The sequence below is a fragment of the Leptopilina heterotoma genome, unplaced genomic scaffold, assembly GCF_015476425.1.
Source record: "Leptopilina heterotoma isolate Lh14 unplaced genomic scaffold, ASM1547642v1 Lhet_60, whole genome shotgun sequence".
Taxonomy (NCBI): domain Eukaryota; kingdom Metazoa; phylum Arthropoda; class Insecta; order Hymenoptera; family Figitidae; genus Leptopilina; species Leptopilina heterotoma.
In genome coordinates, this window is record NW_025111138.1 from 237613 (window position 1) to 257451 (window position 19839).

At 22.6% G+C, this 19839-nt stretch overlaps 1 protein-coding gene across 2 annotated transcripts in view; it reads right to left on the reverse strand.

Annotated features, from left to right (window-relative positions):
- The window catches only part of LOC122509452 (junctional adhesion molecule 2A-like), a 341612-nt gene that overhangs the window by 100128 nt on the left and 221645 nt on the right, over positions 1-19839 (reverse strand). For both annotated transcript variants that reach the window (XM_043623555.1, XM_043623556.1), the window contains one exon: positions 18095-18230. In XM_043623555.1, coding sequence (XP_043479490.1) covers positions 18095-18230 — 136 coding nt within the window. The remainder of the gene's footprint in view (positions 1-18094; positions 18231-19839) is intronic.

Genomic DNA, 19839 nt, shown 5'->3' on the forward strand with positions numbered 1-19839 from the left:
ACATTCTATTTTGTACTAAACCAAGTGGTTCATTCTCAGAATATAATCCGCTCATTTCGCAGGAATGTCTCATGAAACTTGGAAGTGATTCCAGCAAAATTCGTCAATAAATTTAAATTATTAATTTTTACATTAAAATGGCAGGAAATTTAAATTTAATAAAACCAGAGTTAAAAATAATGTTGTTTAATATTTCTTTATTAATTGATTTGCACGTAATTTTGGAAATAATGGAAATAATTTTCAATAAAATTTTTTTTATTTTTATTTATTTATGTTATATTTATAATTTATATTATTTATTTTATTACTTATATTATTTAATATTATTATTTATATTATTTAATTTTTACTTTTACATATTTTTAAACCACGTTCAATTCATCTCGTTTACGAGAGAGTTTTCATGCCCTCTGGACGACAACCACCAGAGTTACAATGGCGCGAAATTCAAATTTAAGTAAATGAAAATTTAATTTAATAAAATAACTTTTGTAAATATTCGTTTGTTATTTAAATTTCATTAAAGTTTGGAAATAATGGAATTTATTTTTATTAAAGTTCTTAAAGTTTTGAACCTTGCCTAGTCCATCTCGTTTACGAGAGGGTTTTTCATGCCCTCTGGACGGAAATTTCCAAACTTACAATGGCACGAAATTCAAATTTAATAAAAATACAAAGTAAAAATAATTCCAACTAATATTAGTTAAAAAATAGAAAATTAATAAAAAATAAATTTAATTAAAATAAAACATTTAGAATTCTTGATTGCAAATTAATTATTTTTACATAATTGGAATCTTCATTGGTGGTCAATATTATGGAAAAACGATTTCTTGCATATTGAGATATTTGATCGACATTGTATAATAGAAGTGGAATATTTAACCAAGTTTTAAAACTTGAAAGTGAATTACTTTCTAAATTAATTGCAAGTTCAAGAAAAGCTGTTACCCTCTCTCGTACATAGAAGGAGTTTGGCTTATTCCAAAGACTCGGCGAGTTGTGGGGTAAGTTCCTTGGTCGAACGATAAATTCCAACGGGGAATCTCTTTGGATTCGTTTAAATTCTTAATTGAGTGTCGTCTGATCACTTATTAGCGATAATTGAAGTGAAGTGCCACTATCGATTTTGTCTGCACTTTAAACCTGTGAATAATTTCGCATTGTCACAACGGGAAATAAAGAACAAAAGTTTCAATTCTCCTGTCCCCCCTTCCCACCCCCCCTCCATGGCTACACTCTTGACAAATTGATTTCTTTTTTGCCTGACAATATATACTCATTTCTTTGAGCTAATTAATTAATTAATTAATTGTTCTCTCTCTTTTGTATTTTTTAATTTCATTATATGAAAGAAACTGTTCAATGAATTAAAAAAAAAAATATTTCATTCTCGTGGAAAACAATGAATATTGTGAATGAAAAATTTGTTTTTTTATTCTAAAAAAAGATTTTTTATTCTCATTTTTCTATTTTACTTTTGTTCTATTCTATTTTTCATTCTTGTATTCTATTAAAATGAAAATCAAAATTGTAAAAAAGAGAATGAATTTTATATTTTTTCGTTTGATGAATAAAGTGATGGTAATTTTCAAAGAGTAAATGTGAGTTGGCAAATTTTTCTATTTTTTTTTTTTTTTTTGGGAAAAAAACTGTATGTATGTATGTGTGTGGTAAAAAGGTTTTTCAATGTAATAAATGAGAGAAAAGTCGTGGCATCAAGTTGAAATGTAAATTTCCCTAAAAGTTCTTTCCGCAGAAACCGGTAGAAATAAAGTTTCTTGAACCTCTTTTCCCGAGGTTTCCGTGGCTAAAAAGCTTCTTACAGACAAGATTTGGAGAGCAGAACAAATCTGGAGGATACGTACACCCGATTGACTGATCTTGGACTTTCGCCAAATCCCCTGGGCATCTAGTGCCTAAAATCGCTTTACTCTTCTGCACCAGGCACCTTCCAACCGAATGAACCGCATCCCTTACCTTTCTTGGAAACATTTTTTCCATTTTCTTTTTCTCTCCCAATCTCTCTATCTCTCTTGCTCTCCTGAAATCGTTTATTTACGATAAAAAAAGAAAAAAATTCGTTCCTTAAATCTTACCGAAATCCCCACGTAATGCATGTAATTAACAATGAGAATTTGTGGAAATTTTATTTTCTTTTGAAAATAGTGGACGAAATGAGGGAAAAAATTATTTGTACATTGTTTAGTAGAAATATATTTTTAGATTATTTTTTTAATTTGTAATTATTTTATCGTTTCGAACTTGTTTAAATTTTAATTCTATTAAATTTGTTTCTATTATTTCCAAAATTTAATGGAAAAATATTATTCCGAGTTATTTTTACTTTGGTTCTTCAAATTTGCTTTTTTTCTCTTTTTTTATTAAATTTAAAATTCGCGCGATTGCAAATCCTGAAGTTCCCGTCCAGAGGGCCTGAAAACTCGCTCGTAAACAAGATGAACTAGGCCGAATTTAAGTATTTAAGAATTTTATTGAAAATTATGTGTATTATTTCCGAAATTTAAATAACGAACGAATTTCAATCAAAGTTACTTTTATTTCGGATTAATTAAATTCGAATTTCGCGCCATCGTAACTATGAAAATTTCCGTCCAGAGGGCATGAAATCTCTCTCATAAATGAGATGATCTATGCGGGGCTTAACTATTAAAAAAGTTGATTGAAAATTATTAATTATTTCTATTACTTTTAAAATTTAATGGAATTTAAATAAATATAAATAATTTAAATATTCAAGTATTTAAGAATTTTATTGTAAATTATTTCTATTATTTACAAAATTTGACTGAATTTAAATAATAAAAGAATATAAACAACAAATTATTTTTACTTAGATTTTTAAAATTTGTTTCTTTTTATTTCCATTATTTCCAAAATTACGTGCAAATCAATTAATAAAGAAATATTCAAAAACATTATTTTTAACTCTGGTTTTATTAAATTTAAATTTCCCGCCATTTTAATGTAAAAATTAATAATTTTAATTTATTGACGAATTTCGCTGGAATCACTTCCAAGTTTCATGAGACATTCCTGCGAAATGAGCAGATTATATTCTGAGAATGAACCACTTGGTTCAGTACAAAATAGAATGTGAAGTGGGATAAAATTTAAGCTCTTCACATGATCTACATCATCTTCTGGAATTCAAAAAAATTATAAAGGATTTAATCACATTTTTTTTATCATCCCAAAAGTCTAATTTTATTTCTCGTTAAAATCACATTCATAGTTCTTGAGTTTTTATCTTTTAGAAAGAATTTTCTCCATAGTAGTTTCGAAATTTGAAACTTGAAAGATGAAAAAAAGGAAAAAAGATAGAAGAAGAAAGAAAGATAAGAGAATGAAGAAAATTATTTGTCATTTACATAGTATTAAATTTAATTACTTCCATTTATTAAAATTCTAAATGTGAATTAAAATTCGTTTTGATTAAAATTAAAAATTTTTTTCTTAAATTTAAATGTATTTTAATTAACTTTAAATTTTGTGTACAATTCCTTTTTCTCTAAAAAATTGTGAATTATTAAAAATGTTTGCTACTTTAAATTAGTGACTAACTTTACACTTTTAAATAAGTAAAGTTTAGTAATAAAGTAGAAATTAATATTTATTAGTAAATGAGTTAAATTAATTAGTAGAAAAATAATTTGTAAATAGTATTACAAAACGTTTATTAATTTGAATTAATGACTGATTTTTTGAATTAGTCAATTTTACTAATAGTCATTTCTACTAATAAGTAATAATATCTACTGATTTATTATTAAAATTTACTAATTCAAAAGCAAAAAGTCAGTTATTAATTCAAATTAGTAAACATTTTTTACTAATATGTTTATTTATAGTAATATTTATTTTACTAAAGAATTAATAGAAATTATTACCTTTTAGTAGAAATGACTATTAGAAATATTTACCTATTTAAATTTAGAGAGTTGATTTAAGCGAAACTTTAAATTGTTTTATCAAATCGAATTTTGAAAATAATATTCCAAAAAACTAATTTCTTTTCTCGTTAAAGTCACACTCATAGTTCTTGAGGTTTTTATTTTTGAGAGAAAATTTTCTGCAGTAGTTTCGAAATTTGAAACTTAAAAGATAAAAAAAGGGAAAAAGTATAGATGAAGGAAGAAAGATAAAACAATGAAGAAAATGATTTGCCATTTACATAGTATTAAATTTAATTACTTCCGTTTATGAAAATTCTAAATGTGAATTAAAATTAGTTTTAATTAAAATTAAAAATTTTCTTTTTCATAATTTCAAATGTATTTTAATTACACGGAGAAAAATAGTTAGCTATTTCAGCTAATTTTTAGCTACTTTAGCTAACCTTAATTGCTATTATATGGATAGCAATTATTGTTAGCTAATGCAGCTAATAATTAGCTGAAATTTCTAACTTTTTTTGCTAAAACAGCTAATTATTAGCTGTAATAGCTAAAAATTCGCTATCCATTTAATAGCAAACTCATTTTTCTCCGTGTAGCTTCAAGCTTAGTGTAGAATTCCTATCACTCTAAATTGTGAATAATTAAAAATGTTTGCTACTTTAAACTAGTGACTGACTTTCTACTTTTAAATAAGTAAAGTTTAGTAATAAATTAGTAGAAATTAATATTTATTAGTAAATGAGTCAAATTAATTAGTAAAAAAATAATTAGTATTTTATTATATTATAAATATATTATATTTTATTATAATTATATTTATAATTATAATTATATTTTATTTTAAATATTATTTTATTAATTACAAAACGTTTACTAATTTGTATTAATGACTGATTTTTTAAATTAGTCAATTTTACTAATAGTCATTTCTACTAATAAGTACCTAATAATATCTACTAATTTATTATTAAACTTTACTAATTCGAAATCAAAAAGTCAGTTATTAATTCATATTAGTAAAAGTTTTTACTAATATTTTTATTTACAGTAATATTTATTTTACTAATAAATTAGTAGAAATTATTATTTATTAGTAGAAATTACTATTAGTGAAATTTACTAATTTAAATTTAGAGAGTTGATTTGAGTGAAATATTTTAAATTGTTTTACCGAATCTAATTAGGAAAATAATTAAATATTTTTGATTTAAACTCTCACGAAAGATTAAATAGAGATTAATAGTTTAGAAAAATAAAATAAGGAATATCATGCTTTAGGAAATAAAAAAAAATTCATTTTAATATGAGATAATTAGTTAGAGTTGGAGTGGGAAGTTAGAAAATTTAGAGAAAGGGAATGTGTAATGTCGAAGACAAAGTAGGCGCCGGGGAAAAGGTAGGTCGAATTAACCCGTTTCACGTTTGAAATAATTACGAAGCAGTCCTCGGATTATGAGGGGCGAAGAGAGAAAGAGAGAGAGAGATGGGAGGAAAACGAGAGAATCTCGCGACCAAGAAAGCAATTTCTCTCTGGCTCACTCTCCCTGTACTATTTCTTGTTTAAGATTTGTGGTTGCCACAGCTTTCTACCCTCGATATCAGTATCTCAGGCACTCGACGTCCTCAAACTAGGCTCGAGGACCTGTTTTTCCTTGACATCTTTCCAATTACCTGCTTATAGACCAAAGAGTCTCGGGTACAATTTTTAATGAGAACGCCTTTAAAGTTTTTCTATTTTTAAAACTAATAATAAAAAAATAAAAATGTAAAATATTATCCGTCATTATATTTTCGTATTTTTAATTTTTCGATGTTAATAATAATAATAATAATATCAAATAATAAAGATCTTAAACTTAATTGTTTGGCCATTAGGCCAAACAAATAAGTTTAAGATCTTTATTATTTATATTACATGGCTTTAGAAATTTCTTTTATCAGTAATAATATAAATTGTTTAATATTATTATTATTATTATTATTATTATTATTATTATTATTATTATTAATACTTTTTTTTTTATTTTTTATAACTTTGTGAAAAAAAATTTCCCACGTAATTTTATTAGACGGTTTATGAATCTAATGTGCAAGCAGCATAAATCGTAGTTAAACGTAAATTATGCAAGTTTTCTCGAGAATAACTTCTAAGCATAAGTCTAAATGACTGAATATATTTGTTGGGACGGGTGGCGTACTAATTTAACCTCAATTACAATGTTCATTGTGTAAGAAGCAATGCCATGAAACATCATATTTCAAAAGCAATGCTTTCCAGAATACGCCAATATGAAAGTCCGCGAGCATTCTCTCTCTCTCTCTCTCTTTCTCCCCTATCTCCACTACCACCCCCTTATTCCTCTTTCACTAAGCTTTGGCCGACCAAAGGTCGACCTCATCCACTTACAATCTGGCAACAGAGGTACCAGTGTAGCAGAATCCGCATGGAAGCCCCGAGCTGCTTTTATTCCTTCCTGCAAAATACGAGGACCATGAATATGTATAAGAACAATTTTCATTTGCGATAATAATACATTCCGAACAAAGTTATGTGTCCTGTTGGGAGAAAAAATATCGGTTCAACTATATATATCCACCAACGAGAATTTATAAAAGTTTATTCTCTTTCTCAATTTTATCATTTCTCGCATTCACTCTTTAGCTCTGTTGCACTGTTTTTCACAAATCTAAAACATCCGTAAAAAACAATATAGAATTTACACTTTTGGTGAAAAAAAATGTTACTTTTCTCCCTGGCAGGGCTCGGATTGTGCGACTTTTTCGACTTTTTTAAGGAAATGCGACTTTTTTCGATTTTTTTTTTTTTGAAAAAATTCGACTAATCGACTTTTTCCTGATTTTTTTTGAGTAAAATACTACTAATCGATTTTTTTCACATTTTTCAATTACTTTTTGGCTTAAATTTTAAATAGCAGAAATATTTTTTTTTTATAAATTATCTATTATTGTCTACTAAATAATAATCTTCGTATTTCATTCTTTTATTAATTCTGTCTGTCCACACTTTGTTTATTATAAGTTTTTTTCTATAACGAATTACTTTTGATTGATCTAAATTATGAAAACTTTTCTCTTTTTTATTTATAAAAATATTAAATAAAATTGTTAATTGTTAAAAAATTATGATTAAGAAATAGAAAATGTACACATTTTATGCATAATTTATATTTCTTAAAAACAATATTGTTCACAAACTCTTTCTTTTCTTTTGGAAAAGAAACATTACATATTCCCGTTTCTTAATATTTTTGTAGGAAAATTCTTCATTTTCTTAAGGAAATGATTTGCATCATTTCTATTTCTTAATTACAATTGCTTTAATAAAATTTAGTTTTTTAAAAATAATGGAAAAAATTGTTTATAAATTCTATTTGTCAATTACAAATTTTAATTGAAATTGAAATTGAAACTTTAAAAATTTTTAGTAAATAAAGGAAAAAAGTTTACTCAAAAAAAAGTTTTGTTACGTTTATTTACGAATTTCCTTTCAATTATTCGAAAACACCAATAACTTCTTTTTTAAATAAACATTTCTTTATTATTTTTCCATAGGAATTAAGATTTTTTAAAATTTCAAATTAAAACATTTTTGAAATTAAGCAACTTATAAAAAAAATGTTATAAAACATGACCGAGTGATAAAATCATTATTTTATATTATAAGAAAATTGTTACTGTAGGCAAATTCTCCAAAATTATTTTCATCATTTTAATTCAATTATTATTTTCTAGAATTTTTAATTACTTTTTATGAAAATAATTCAATTCTTTATTAAAAAAAATTGTATTATTTATAAAAATAATGGAATTATTGGGAAGATATTTATAAAAATTTTGAAAATAATTGAATTCCTGTGAAATTTTTATTATTTATGAAAATAATTAAATGTTTGCGTACAATTTTATTAAATTTTTTTTTCAATAATAAAAAAATAATAGAAAAAACAATTTTTCAATAAATAATAGTCAAACCAATTATTCGATTCATTTAAGTATTTTTTTGCTTGAAAAAATAATTATTACGATTAAAAATTATTTTTGTGTCTCATTGCAAATAAAAAATGTACGAATAAAATATTTATCGAATCGTTAAAATTGTGTTTTTATTATTTTAATATTTGACTTGGAGGATTGATAATTTTCTTGATATTTTATACAAATAAAATAATTTTCATAAAAATATTTTGTTACATTCTACACTCAATTCTAATATTTTTTAAATAAAATTTTCTAAAAGAATTCAATTATTTAAAAAAAAAGTTTAATAAAATTCTACGCAAGCATTTAATTATTTTAATAAATAATAAAAATTTGTCAGGAATTCTATTATTTAGAATTTTTTTTATAAATTTCATTGCAATAATTCTATTGTTTTCATAAATAATAAGATTTTTAGCAGTGATTCAATTATTTTCATAAATAATAAAACTCCATCGCACAATTTTAATTATTCTTCTATACAATTTTAATCGAATTCATGGAAAAATTTAATTATTCTTAAATTTTTAATTTCATTCTTAAGAATTAAATTTTTAATTTTAATTCTTTAAGAATTAAATTATATAAAAATTTGTTGATAAAATTCTTTATGAGAATCAAATTTTAAGAAACATTTAATTATTCAGTAAATTATTTATTTTTGTATTTTAATAATTGAATTCTCGTAGAATTTTCTAATGAAAATTGATTTAAAATTGAATTTCATTTAAAATTTTAGATAATAATTAAATAGTTTAAAAGTTTAATTGAGTTTTTTTTAAATTATGTCATGTTTTTATTTTAATAGATATTTAATTGAAGAATTTCACAATAATCGAAATTTCGTAAAATTTGAATTGTAAACAAACGGATTTAAAAATTTTCAAAGAACTTTTTCGAAAATTATTAAAAAATCAATTAATTTAAAGAAGAATTTTAGTTATAAATTCTAGAAAATAATAATTGAATTGAAATGATGGAAATAATTTTGAAGAAGTTACAGTAACAATATTCTGATAATATAAAATAATGATTTTATCGCTCGGTTATCAAGTTTTAATGCAACTTTCTTATAAAAGTTGTTTAATTTCAAGATGGTTAGAATTTGAAATTTTTGAAAATCATAATTCCTATGAAAAAAGAATAATAATGAAATATTTATTTAAAAATGAAGTTATTGATGTTTTCGAATAATTGAACAATTTAAAGAAACTCGTAAATAAATATAATAAAACATTTTTTTGAGTATCTATCAAAAAGGTTAGAATTTGAAATTTTTGAAAATCTTTATTCCTATGGAAAATAATGATAATTAAATATTTATTTAAAAATGAAGTTTTTGAACAATTTTACAGTTATGAAGAAATTCGTTAATAAATGAAATAGAATTTTTTTGAGTATCTAATCAGTTTTAGAGTGAATCAGAATATTCTTTAGAATCAGGGAAAAAGTCAAAATTTTGTCTGGAAATAAGGAAAAAATAAAATTAATACCCTGCGGACGGAAATTTTCAGGATTACCATGGTGTGAAATTAAAAATTTAATAAATTCAAATTAAAAAAATTAAAAATTAACCTTAATTTAATCAAAAAATAACACTCTCTCCTATTATGGATAAGAATATAAAAATGTCATTTAAAGAAGAGTTACGAAAATTAAAATAATTATTCCTTTCTCATTTTTTCCCATCCCTTTTAATTTCAAAGCAAACAATTCGAATCAATTGTCAACAGAGAAAATTGAATTTTCTGATGATAATTTACTTAAATGGAAGAAAGAGAAAATGGTTGACTTTGCGACTAGTTAAGACAATTAACATTGTTGATATACGCGTCTCGCTCGCGGAAACATCTGCGGAAATAATGTTTGTCTTCGCGAAATTCGTTCTATCTGGGCATGTCACACGTTTGATTCTTCCCACTGGGCGTAAATCACAAGCGAATAACGTGAGGGTTGAAAAAGCACACAAACACACATATATACATATAAATGCTTCAACAAGACTAACGAATTTTGAGCATAGGCGAGACACGTGAAAATTTGTATCTGTCCATGTGGACCAGAGAGAGATATACATAGAGAAAAAGAGAGAGAGAGAGAGAGAGAGAGAGAGAGAGAGAGAGAGAGAAAAAAGAGATGAGAAAAAAAACGGTGGATCAGAAAAAAAAATTTACATCATTTATCACCATTTATCATCGAGTTTATTTCTAACTGCAGTCCTATCGAATTCCTACGATTGATACTAGTAAAATTTCCTATATACTCTCGTAAACAAAACAAAACGAAAAAAAAATAGAACTCTTTCCAACAATCCTGATTGACCGACGAAACTTAATTTCACTCGTTTGTTGTTATTAACGTCTATTCCTCCATTTGCAGGAAAATTAAAAAAAATAGTGATGTTGATAAAGCGTCGAGTACATGTAAAAGCAATTTATATCCTCGAATCAGAAGTCACGAATATATACTTTCATTTTACTTTTTGAAAAATAATTGTTTCGACTGGGAAAATTTTCAATTCCTCCTTTTTTTTGTTTTGTTTCATTAGATTCAACCATTTTTCTCCTTGTGTTTATTATAATGGGACAAATCTATTTTTTATATTAAGGTCGAATTTTTAAAAGTAACGAGATGAATGCAAAACAAATTTTTGGAGATGGAAAATAATATTTTCTGCTGTTGTCTCTTAATTCAATTTTTATTTTCAATTTTACTTTGATGAAATTTCAATTTCCCTTTCATTTTTACGTTCACTTTGAAAGAATTTTATTCTTACTTTCACTTTTACTTTGACAGAATTTTACTTTCACTTTTGCTTTCATTTTTATCTTGTTGTTCATTTTGACAAATATTTATATTTATTCATTACTTGCACTGTGAATATTTTTCACATTCAATTTAATTTTATTTTTCCTTTCAAAAAGAAAATGAAACTAAAAAGAAATTATTTTTTAATTTTTTAAAATAATTGAATTTTTGAAAAGATATTTATTACTCTTGAAAATAATTTTAGTCTCGTGATTAATATTGTTATTTATTAAAATAATTGAATTTTGCGAAGAATTTTATTGAAATTCTTGAGAAAAAATGAATTTTTGGGAAGAATTTTGATATTTATCAAGATAATTAATTAATTTAATTTAAACTAAAATTCATTTTTTAAATCAATTTTTATTAGAAATATTCTAGGAAAATTCAATTATTTAAATAAAAAAGTAAATTATTTATTGAATAATTAAATGTTTCTTAAAATTTAATTCTCATAAAGAAATGTATCATCAAATTTTTAAATAATTGAATTCTTTTAACAAACTTTAATAACATTTTTGAAAATAATTACATTTTTCGAGATAATTAAAATCCTGCAATGAGTTTTATTATTTATGAAAATAATTAAATTCCTGAGAATAGTTTTATTATTATTTATAAAAATAATTGAATTATTGCGAAGAAATTTGTAAATAATAATTGAAATCCTGGGAAATTTTTATTATTTCTGAAAAGAAATTTGTTGGTGTAGAAATTTATTAAATTTTTTTTAAATAATTGAATTTCTGCGAAGAATTTTGATATTTATCAAAATAATTAATTTTTTTTGAAAAATTGCTATAAAATTTTGAAAATAATATTAAATACATATTAAAAAAAATTAATTGAATTTTGCAAAGAATTTTATTGAAATTCTTGAAAACAAATGAATTTCTGGGAAGAATTTTGATATTTATCAAGATAATTGGTTACTTTTGAAGAATTGCTATAAAATTTTCGAAATAATATTAAATACATATTAAAAAAATGAACTAAATTATTTTCATATTCTATTATTATCTAAAATTTAAACTAAAATTCATTTTTAAATTAATTTTTATTAGAAATATTCTACGAGAATTCAATTATTTAATTACAAAAGTAAATTATTTATTAAATAATTGAATATTTCTTAAAATTTAATTTTTTATAAAGAATTTCATTAACAAATTTTTGAATAATTGAATTCTTTTGACGAATTTTAATAAAATTTTTTAGAATAGTTCCATTTTCCGAAGAATTCGATTAAAACTGTATTGAAATTCTGCGATGAGTTTTGATTATTTTAGAAAATAATTGAATTTTTAAGAAGAAACTTATATAAAAATTTGTAAATATTTGAATTCCTGTAAAATTTTTATTATTTATGAAAATAATTTAATGTTTGCGTAGAATTTTATTAAAAATTTTTTTTATTTAAAAACAATTTTATTATTAATTATTACTATTATTAAAATAGTAGATATTGAAAATCATTGAAATGAGGGAATTTTTGGAAAATAATTTAAATTTTGACAAGAATTTTATTAAATCTTTTGAAAATAATTGATTTTTGAAGAAGAATTTTTTTATTTATAAAGATAATAATTGAGATTTCGTCGAGATTTTTTTGTAAATTCTGAACATAATTGAATTTTGTGATAATAATTTTATTACTTTTGAAAATAATTGAATTTCTGCAATCATTTGTAACTCTTTCAAAATTCAATTTTTTTAGTGCTTTTAACTAAAATTCTAGAAATCCATTATTTTTAATAATTAATTAAATATATATTGACAAATTTAATTAATTATAGAAGATTTTGAATTATTACAATTTTTCAAAAATCTAAGTTCATTAAAATTTCTAATTAAATTCATTCAACATTAAGGATTGAAATTTTATAAGATTTCAAATTGAAACCGTTTGAAGTTGACTTATTTATGAAAATTGTAAACGCAACTCTTTTAAAATTAAATTAATTTTGAAATATTTAAGTAAAATTATTCATTAAATAATTTATTTATTTTATGATAGTTGTTCAAGATTTAAGTTATTTAAAAAGAAATTTTTGTCAGAAATTGAAAAAATTGAAGGTTTTGTATTAGAATTCGTGGTAATTTTATAGTTTATGAATCAATCAAAAAAAGACACAAAAATTCAGAATTTTCCTATAAATTCTAAGAATTTATAGGAATAAATAAAATAAAATAAATATAAAATAAAAAATATAAAAGAATAAAATCCTTATTAAAAATTCCTTACTTTTTCCTGAACTTCCTTCGTCAGAATATATAATTATTATAATTGTAATAATATTAAAACTATATATTAAAATTCATATTTTATTTTTATAAAAAAAAATTTGAATTCAAAATTTTTTAAAAATGCTAATTTTATTTTAAAAAGTGAGTGAAAAGTTAGCCGCGCGCGAATAGTTGCTAGTAAAAATAAATAAAATAGAGATACACAAATAGAATATGTTTAATTAAATAAAATGGATATAAATAAATAAATAAAGTAAATGTAAATAAATAAATTTGAAATGCAAAAAAAAAAATGTATGTAATGATTGAGATATGTTAAATCGATTGAAACTGTCATAGGCCGATTAGGTGTAATTAAGCAATCACTTTGTTCCCACAAATGATCAATCCAATGGAAACTATATTCGAGTAGTAACTATTGGTAACTCTGGATTTTCGTGTCGAAATCGAAATGTTTCGGCCAATTGAATACCTTTAATGAATTGGCATTGGGCCGACGACGAGCGTGTGCGCTCCACAAGGCCATATGTAATGTCCATTTGTTGTATTCCAATTATGCACTTTACTCAAATTACACACATTGGAGGCATTCATTTCGCACGACCAGTCCCTTAATTTTAATCTGAAACGTGATTCTCTTCAATCATAGGTACAAAATACACACACAAAATTCAGGTACTCTCTGCTACAAACTTTTTAAAAAAATATCCAATTTTTCATAATTATAATTAATCAACTTGGAAAATTGTAATCTTGTTATTTTATTTATTTACTCTTCGAGTTTTTTTTTGGCGCTTGTGGAGATTTATTTATTATTTTGATTTTGATTAATAAATAAATCTTTACAAACACATTTCTTGTCATTAATTTATAATTAAGAATTATGTGGAATTTGTTTATTCTTGAATGAAAGATTGTAATATATTTTGAAATAAAAATTTTCCTCAGAGGAGACTTGAAGTATTTAGCTTTTTAATTAAATAATAATTAAGAGATTTCTTTTTAATTAAAAATAGAAGAAAACATATTTTGTCAAGTTTCCAGATGTAATGAGAAATAGCAAAGCTAATTAAAACAGTTTGTTAACAGGTAGATTTCAATCTTCACTGTAAAGCGTTACACGAAGTATAGTTGAAAACTTGTATTTGCAATTACAGAAATATAATTAAAAGTCTTTCGCTACTTATAAAATTTATATGTTCATCTACTTCATTAAGTAGATTTGCTAGTGACAGAATTCATCATTAATAATGAAATCAATACTTTCTTCTTTCTATCACGAATAAATTGAGATTTAGAAAGTAAATTCATTTTCATCTTCTTTGTAAAATTTGGTTGAGTTAACTTTTTAAATTTTCTTTTGTTAATTTAATTTTTCTCTTACAAGTTAGTTTGTTAGTTAATTATTTGCAATCAGTTTATTACAGCGGGTTGTCACAAATATTTAACTTTGTTTTTTCCTGACTTTTGCCTTATTTCCAGACAATTTTCACTTTTTGCCTTACCCCAAAGAATATTCTGATGCTCTCTAAAAATTATTAGATACTCAAAAATATTTTCTATTATAACTGTAAAATTGTTCAAAAACTTCATTTTTAAATAAATATTTAATTATCATTATTTTCCATAGGAATAAAGATTTTCAAAAATTTCAAATTCTAACCTTTTTGATAGATACTCAAAAAAATGTTTTATTATATTTTTTTACGAGTTTCTTTAAATTGTTCAATTATTCGAAAACATCAATAACTTCATTTTTAAATAAATATTTAATCATTATTACTTTTCCATAGGAATCAAAATTTACAATAATTTCAAATTCAGCTACAATAATTTAACTTACAATAAAAATTTACAAATTTATCTTACAATAATTTTAAAATTATCAACTTAACAAAATTATATTGTAAAACATGAAGAGATAAATATCGAATTAACATAAAATTTTTCCAAAAAAGTTTAATTAGGTATTTACAAAAATCCTAATAAAATCCTTCGCAAGAATTCAATTATTTTTATAGTAAAATTTCTCATATAAATTCAATTATTTCGAAATTCATTTTTAAATAAATTTTTATTAAAAAATTCTACTAGAATTTACTAATTATTTTACTACAAAAACAAATGATTTATTAATTAATTAAATGTTCCTTAAAATTTATTTCTCATAAAGAATTTTATTAATAAATTTCTAATTAATTCAATTCTTTTGCGAATTTTAATAACAATTTTTTTTTTTTAATTACATTTTTCGAGAAATTTGATTAAAATTGTATCAAAAATAATTAAAATCCTGCAATGAGTTTTATTCTTTATGAAAATAATTAAATTCCTGAGAATAGTTTTATTATTTATTAAAATAATTGAATTATTGCGAAAAAATTTGTAAATAATTGAAATCCTGGAAAATTTTTATTATTTTATTATTTATTTTTATTTTATTTATTTTATTTTAAGCGTAGAAATTTATTAAATTTTTTTTAAATAATTGAATTTTAGCGAAGAATTTTGCTGTTTATAAAAATAATTGAAATCTTGAAGAGAAATTTTTTTTAATTTTTGAAAATAATTGAATTTTGGAAAAGAATTTTATTACTATTGAAAATAATTTTATTCTCGTGATTATTATTGTTATTTATGAAAATAATTTGCAAAGAATTTTATTAAAATTCTTGAAAACAAATGAATTTCTGGAAAGAATTTTTATATTTATCAAGATAATTGATTTTTTTCGAAGAATTGTGTTAAAATTTTGGTAATAATATTAAATACATATGAAAAAATTCAACTAATTTGAACAGAATGGAAATTAAAATCGTATTAAAAATAATTGAAATTCTGCGATGAGTTTTATTATTTATGAAAACAATTGAATCCATGTAAAAAATTTTATTTATGAAACTAATTGAATTATTGAGAAGAAATTTATAAAAAATTGTAAATATAATTGAATTACTATATGAAATTTTAATTATTTATGAAAATAATTAAATTTTTGCGTAGAATTTTATTAAGATTTCTTTTAAATAATTGAATTCTTTTGGAAATTTTTATTAAAATAGTGGATATTGAAAATCATTGAATTAAGGAATATTTTTGAAAATAATTAAAATTTTCCTCAGAATTTTATTTAAATTTTTGAAAATAAATTTCGGAGAAGAATTTTATTATTTATAAAGATACTTGACATTTTGACGAGAATTGTTAATAATTTTTTAACATAATTGAATTTCTGAGTAGAATTTTATTATTTTTGTAAATAATTGAATTTTAGCGAAGATTTTTATTACTTTTAAAGGTAATTCAATATTTACTATGAATCATTGTTATTTATGAAAATAATTGAAATTTTACCAAGAATTTTATTAAAATTTTTGAAAATAATTTAATTTTTCAATCATTTGTAACTTCTCTAAAATTAAATTTTTTAAAACTTTTTTAATTAAAATTCTTCTATAAATCCATTATTTTTAATAATTAATATGAAATATATTAAAAAATGTAACTAATTTCTGAAGAATTTGAATTATTAAAATTTTTAAAAAATCTTCATTCGAGAATTAAGTTATTTAAAATTAATTATTGTCAGAAATAAAAAAAATTGAAGGTTTTGTATTAGAATTCGTAGCAAAAACAACATCAAAATTCAGAGTTTTCTTATGAATTTCAAAAGTTCAATTTTTTCCAGTACTTTTAATAAAAATCCCTGACTTCTCCTTGATTTTCCTGACTTCTCCCTGTCCTATGTCAACCCTGTATTAACATTTACAATTAATTTATAAATTATTTACAATTAATTTATTAATTTATAAATTTTTTACATTCAGTTTATTATTTACAGTCAGGGGAGTCAATTATGTAATTTTATTTTGACACTAATTTTTATTTTTTACTTTCTCTTCAAGAGTCTTTTTTCACTCTATTATTTACAATCAAGTTATCATTTACAAATAGTTTGTTAAAATTTGCAATTTTTACTATCATTTTCGATTAGTTTACTATAATTTACAATCATTTTATTATCATTTATAACTTTACTTTACTTATTTCATGAAATTCACATCAAACACGAAAATAATTGTAACAGAGGAGAGGAAAAGAGGAAAAAAAGTAATTCCCCTTGAAATTGCGATTTTGTTTGAAAATTTAATTAAAAAGGGATCAGAAACACTTGAAAGTCTCCGAATATAAATTAATCAGAGAGAGAGAGAGAAAAAAAACTGTAAAATAAAAGTCGATTTAAATTGATGAATTCAGAATTTTCTGGTAGAAATAAAGCGAGAAATATAGAGAAAATTGGGGTGGGGGGGGGGTGGAGAAGGGAAAAAAAGTATCTTGGCTCGTGAGATATGAGTAAAGTGGTTTGTCTGGCAATTTTGAATGTCGGTGCCCTTAATCCTTGTCGAACGATGAATATTCTCAGCTCGAAATGCAACAACGAATGTTGGAAGGTGAACGATCGAGGGAAAACCAAATCCCGCTTCGTGCGGCTCATGCATAATCCAGGAGCCTATATTTTCCCTGGAAAAGCCTCTCAACTCGTAGGAGCCCATGGCTGGGATTACGAAAGATATATTATTTTTTTTCTCCTTTTTTTTTTGCTCCTTAGAGATTTCTGATTTTTTAGCTTCTAACTATTCGCTCCCTTAACATTAAAAATTAGTTCAATTGTTTCACCTTACAAACTCTCATTTCTCTTGTGCGAAGGATTTTTTTTTTCGCTTCTTCTTCACGACGGGAAAGTTAAAATAAAATTACATAATGATTATGTAATTTTATTTTGAATTTCGTTTATTACAATCACTGTAATAGGAAGTCGATTTTATAATTTTTTTTCGACTTATAGTTTTGATTAGGATTTTGAGAATAAATAAATTATATCTTTATTTTTAATAGTTTTAACTATTTTTTCTGAAAATATGTGAAAATGTAGTTGACATCTTTTCTTTCGAAATTTTGCGATTCTAGTATAATTATAAATTAAATTTGTTATAATAATAATAATTTAGTAAAAGTTATGAAAATAATGAAATTGAATAATAAAAGTAAATGACATTGTTAAATGGGAAGATTAATGAATTTCCATTAGTTGAAAAGTTTCGTGTTTCTTTACTCACCAATGACTGTGAGATTTGCCTTGCGATAGGTTGTGGCGAAGTTTGGTGCCTCCGTGGATACTTCGCACTTGTATTGGCCGGAACTTCCTAAAGTAAGTTCCGTCAACCGTATCGAATTCTCCGTTTTCTCCGTCTTCTGTGGATAAACCCGAGACCATTAATGTTTGTTTTAGTAATGAAGAGCTATTGTTATGGAAACATATGTCACTTTTATGCCACAAAATTATTATCGATTGTGAAGAATTATTTTGAGAAATTAGAAATTTTGTCAAATTATATAGAAACCGCAAAATTATTATCGATACACTCTAAATTCGAATTTACTAAAAATTAAATATATTAATTATTATATTAAGTTAGTTTCTGTGTATACTTTTTTTTTTTTCTTTAAAAAATATTGTTTGACAAATCGAAAATACGCAGGTATTTTTTCATGATTTATAATAATAATATTACAAATTAGAAAATTTAAAAAAAATTCTGATTAACGAATAAAAAATATACCCATTTTCTTTGTTATATGCATTTTTCTATAACAAATTTCGTTTGACTGATATAAATTATTATGCAAATTATTCTCTTTTTAATTTATAAAAAATACTAGAAAATTTTCAATTGTTAAAAAATTTTGATTAAAAAGTAGGAAATATACCCATTTTATGCATAATTTTTATTCCTCAATAACAATATTGTTTACAAACTCATTTTTTTCTTTTGGGAAGTAAAACATTAGATATTCCCGTATCTTAATGTTTTTGCAGAAAATTCTCAATTTTCATAAGGAAATAATTTGCATCAGTTCTATTTCTTAATTTCAATTGTTTTAATAAAATTCAAAGTTTTTCAAAAATAAAGGAAAAAAATGTTTATAAATTATATTTGTCAATTAGAAAATTGAATCAAAAATGAAACTGAAAATTTTTAAATTTTTTAGAAAATAAAGGAAAAAATTTTATTGAAAAAAATGTTCTGTTAAATTTATTTACGAATATCTTTAATATTGTAAAATTATTCGAAAACAATCATTTCTTTTTTCAATATTTTAAACATTTCATTATTATTATTTTTCCATAGGAATTAAGATTTTCAAAAATTTCAAATTCAAACCTTTTTGAAATTAATCAACTTTAAAAATATTATTAAAAAAACATGAAGAAATCGATTGCTCCGAGTCGAAGACTCGGAGTTATCTATTTCTTCATGTTTTTTAATAATTAAAGAGGATCGAGTGTGAAAATCATTATTTTATATTATAAGAATATTGTTATTATTTATGAAAAGGAATTATTTTTTAATTTATGAAAATAATTGAATTTCTGAAAAGAATTTTTATTACTCGTGAAAATAATTTTACTCTCGTCATTAATATTGTTATTTATTAAAAAAATTGAATTTTGCAAAGAATTTTATTAAAATTCTTGAAAACAAATGAATATCTAGGAGGAATTTTGATATTTATCAAGATAATTGATTTTTTTCAAAGAATTGCGTTAAAATTTTGGAAATAATATTAAATACATATTACAAAATTCAACTAAATTATTTTCATATTCTATTATTATCTAAAATTTAAACTAAAATTCATTTTCAAATCAATTTTCATTAGAAATATTCCACGAAAATTCAATTATTAAAATACAAAAGTGAATTATTACATTTTTCAAGGAATTCGATTAAAACTGTATTAAAAATAATTGAAATTCTGCGATGAGTTTTGATTATTTCTGAAAATAATTGAATTTTTG